Raw genomic sequence first — 3,600 nt, 5'->3', positions numbered from 1 at the left:
AAAGTTGTGAGACGGCGATTTGGCCGCTGCATCAGTTAGTTTGCTCTGGAGCCCCATCCCTTCCTGAGCTGAGACGAAAATGTGTGAGCCGGAGGCTAAAAAACTGTGAGCTAGCTCACACTCAGCTTAGAGGGAACACTGGTGTCACCCGCCAGGCCAGGCCAGCCCTCCGCCACGTGGGGCCTGGGGAAGCCCAGCTCCTCTCCAGACCAGGCCCCTAGCCAGGATTTCTGAAGTGAGGGGGGGGCATTTAAATGTCATGGGCCCTGGGCTGGAGGGGAAGCCGTGGGGCTTCGCCAGTCAGTCAGGGGGCCTCGCCCCAAGATGCCCCCCCCCACCGCAGCTACCGGCCTGCTCCAGACTCCCGCCCTCAGGGCCCCTGGAGACAACGGGGAGGATGGCGTTTGTCCCCCTCTGCCCACCCCTGCCCACTGCAGCATCCCCAAACCTGGAGGAGTTCCCCAGGCAGGTACTGGCCACCCTGACCCCCACCCCACCCCCTGCTGGGGGACCAGAGGGGCGGGGGAGCCGGCAACACTCGGGCCACCCCCGGGGGGCCTGGTGGGTGGTGGACTCAGGGGGAGCGAGAGGCAGGACTCTCTCTCACGCCCAAAACATCAGGAGGGCCGTTCCCTCTTATAAAAGGAGCCAGAAAATTCAGAGAGGATAGCAGGCATAGATCTCCACTTGCAAAGAGGGGTGTTTGTAAGGTTTTGGCCTCCATGCCACTGAGCTGAGGCATCTAGTTGGCCGCTGTTGGGAACAGAGTGCCCTTTGGTTTGACCAACCCCCCACCCCCCCAAGACGGCTGTTATGTTCCTAGCGGTGTTCCTCCTAAGCTGAGTTAATGTGAGCTAGCTCACAGGTTTTTTCAGCCTCCGGCTCACACAGTTTTCGTCTTCGCTCATGGAGGATGTGGCTCCAGAGCAAACTAATTGATGCAGCAGCCAAATGGCTCGCTCACAACTTTAATGCCAGTGTGGCTCACAAAGTAGGATTTTTGCTCATGAGACTCGACAGCTTAGAGCAGTGATGGAGAACCTTTTAGAGACCGAGTGCCCAAACTGCGACCCAAAACCCACTTATTCATCACAAAGTGCCAGCACGGCAATTTAACCTGAATCCTGAGGTTTTGCTTTAGAAAAAACAACTCATACATTAACTTAAGATGATCCAAACAAAGTAAAGAAAGCAATCCCAAATGCTTTCATTTACTTAAAACTATTTGACAGAGAATTCGACACTTTAATGATGGTCTGGGCCTGGCTGGGGCGATGGCACGCGTGCCCACAGAGAGGGCTCTGAGTGCCACCTCTGGTACTCGTGCCATAGGTTTGCCACCACTGGCTTAGAGGGAGCACCGGTTCCTAGCCAACAATGGCCCTGGAGTTTTTTGGTACCTAAACTGTCAAACGGAGAAATGAAAGGTATGTTTTGGGTGAACAGAAAAGCCTGTTGCAGGCAATGTGACCACTGCAGCTCAAAGCAAACATTCTCATGCTGATAGGGCAAATTGCCTTGAGTTTATAACAAACAGGATTTTACAAAGCTGATCATGGTAGAGGGACAAAGGTGCCTTCTCCCGGCACCTCTCAGACTGGTGGTGCTTCTCGTTTGTAGAACCTGAAGAAGAGCTGGCATCCGCAGACCCTGCGCAATGTGGAAAAAGTCTGGAAGGCGGAACAGAAACATGAAGCTGAACGAAAGAAAATTGAAGAGCTGCAGCGGGAGTTACGGGAGGAGCGAGCGCGAGAAGAAATGCAGCGTTACGCAGAGGACGTGGGTGCCGTCAAGTAGGTTGGATAGGATTGTGTGGCTGGGCAGGCTTAGTGGGTGACTCAGCTGAGCTGAGGTTTAGAGAGGCTTCACCCAGAGACCAGAATGTTTATCGAAACACTAAATGCAGCACCTCCTGGAAAAGGGGTCAGATGTGGCGTCACGGTGACCTTCCATCCCTTTTGTGTTCCAGCCCACCGCCCGCCTCTGCAGATTGTGGCTCATAGTTTGGACTAGCATCAATAATGGTGGGAATTCTTTCTGCTACCACGTGGCTTTCGGATACAAAATCTGCTCTTCAGAAGTATCCTTAGAACAAGTGTCCTCCAGTGCCAGTATTCAGTTCTGGACCATGCAAATGAATCAGGGAAAGGTTGCTGCCAAACATGTGCCGAATGTATTTTCTGCATTAGTGAATAGCACAGCCAGCCTCTTACACATCTGTGTCTAGGGGGAATGTAAGACTTCTGTCATCTCTTATTTTGGAAACTTGAACACTGCCTTTATTAGCTTTTAAGAAATCCTCTCAGTTTTCATAGAGCTTTACTGCTTGAATTGCCTTTACCATCACAGCAGTTTTGTTTGGTGGGTTACTCTTATTGCCGGACAATTGAGCCAAAGCAGGAGGGAAAGAACTTTCACAGGGCTACACAGTGAATTCATGATGGAAGCCTCATTTGAACTTGGGACTCGGGCTGATTCACACGTTCAGAAAAATCATGTAGCACTATCCTCCTAGGACTGTTGCATTTTAGAATGCAAGCAGAGGATAAGAGAGGGCCAAGATGTAACCAAGATGACTCCCTGATTCTCAGGATGTGCTGGGAGAAGTTCATGCCTATTCCCTTCCTACAGTTGCTACCGTGCCCGTAGGGGTGAGCCACTGTGGGGAATAACATTTGGATTCCTTTCCCAGATGTCTTATTTATTTATTTGTATTATTTATAGTCTAACTTGAACTCAAATATTAGGCTGATTTCCACATTGTTTGTGGCCATAAGAACATAAGAGACGCCAATGTTGGATCAGGCCAAAGGCCCCTCCAGTCCAACACTCTATGTCACACAGTGGCCAGAAATACCAGGTGCCATCAGGAGGTCCACCAGTGGGGCCGGGACATTAGAAGCCCTCCCACTGTTGGCCCCCCCAAGCACCAAGAAGACAGAGCATCACTTGCCCCAGAGCCCCTATCTATACCTTGTGGCTAATAGCCACTGATGGACCTCTGCTCCATATGCTTATCTAATTCCCTCTAATAAGAGCATAAGAGAAGCCAGTGTTGGATCAGGCCAAAGGCCCATTCAGTCCAACACTCTGTGTCACACAGTGGCTAGAAATACCAGTGCCATCAGGAGGTCCACCAGTGGGGCCGGGACATTAGAAGCCCTCCCACTGTTGGCCCCCCCAAGCACCAAGAAGACAGAGCATCACTTGCCCCAGAGCCTCTATCTATACCTTGTGGCTAATAGCCACTGATGGACCTCTGCTCCATATGCTTATGCAATTCCCTTTTGAAGCCGTCCATGCTTGTAGCCTGTCGCAGTGAATTCCATGTGTGAATCACTCTTTGGATGAAGAAGTACTTCCTTTTATCCGTTCTAGTATCCGTATCAGGGACACGTGATACTGGTATGCTAAAATTGTATGCTGATGGACCAGTCTGTGTCTATCCATCTAGTACTGCTCATACGGCTGTCACCTTAAGCAGAAATTAGAACCAAAGAAAATATTTTAAAAGACCTTACTCAGTATTATTTCTCTTATATTTAATTATTGCACCTATGAATTTTGCCACTGAGAGGGTGACACGATCATTGGTATCCG

At 50.4% G+C, this 3,600-nt stretch overlaps 1 protein-coding gene across 1 annotated transcript in view; it reads left to right on the top strand.

Moving 5' to 3' along the window:
* Positions 1-397: 397 nt before the first annotated feature.
* CWC25 (CWC25 spliceosome-associated protein homolog) overlaps positions 398-3,600 on the top strand; it is a 12,058-nt gene continuing 8,855 nt past the window's right edge. Inside the window, exons 1-2 of the mRNA XM_015423558.1 lie at positions 398-469; positions 1,621-1,793. Coding sequence (XP_015279044.1) covers positions 398-469; positions 1,621-1,793 — 245 coding nt within the window. The remainder of the gene's footprint in view (positions 470-1,620; positions 1,794-3,600) is intronic.

The sequence above is a fragment of the Gekko japonicus genome, unplaced genomic scaffold (genome assembly GCF_001447785.1).
Source record: "Gekko japonicus isolate JY-2015 unplaced genomic scaffold, Gekko_japonicus_V1.1 scaffold3609, whole genome shotgun sequence".
Lineage (NCBI taxonomy): Eukaryota > Metazoa > Chordata > Lepidosauria > Squamata > Gekkonidae > Gekko > Gekko japonicus.
This window is presented reverse-complemented; position numbering and strand designations above follow the sequence as displayed.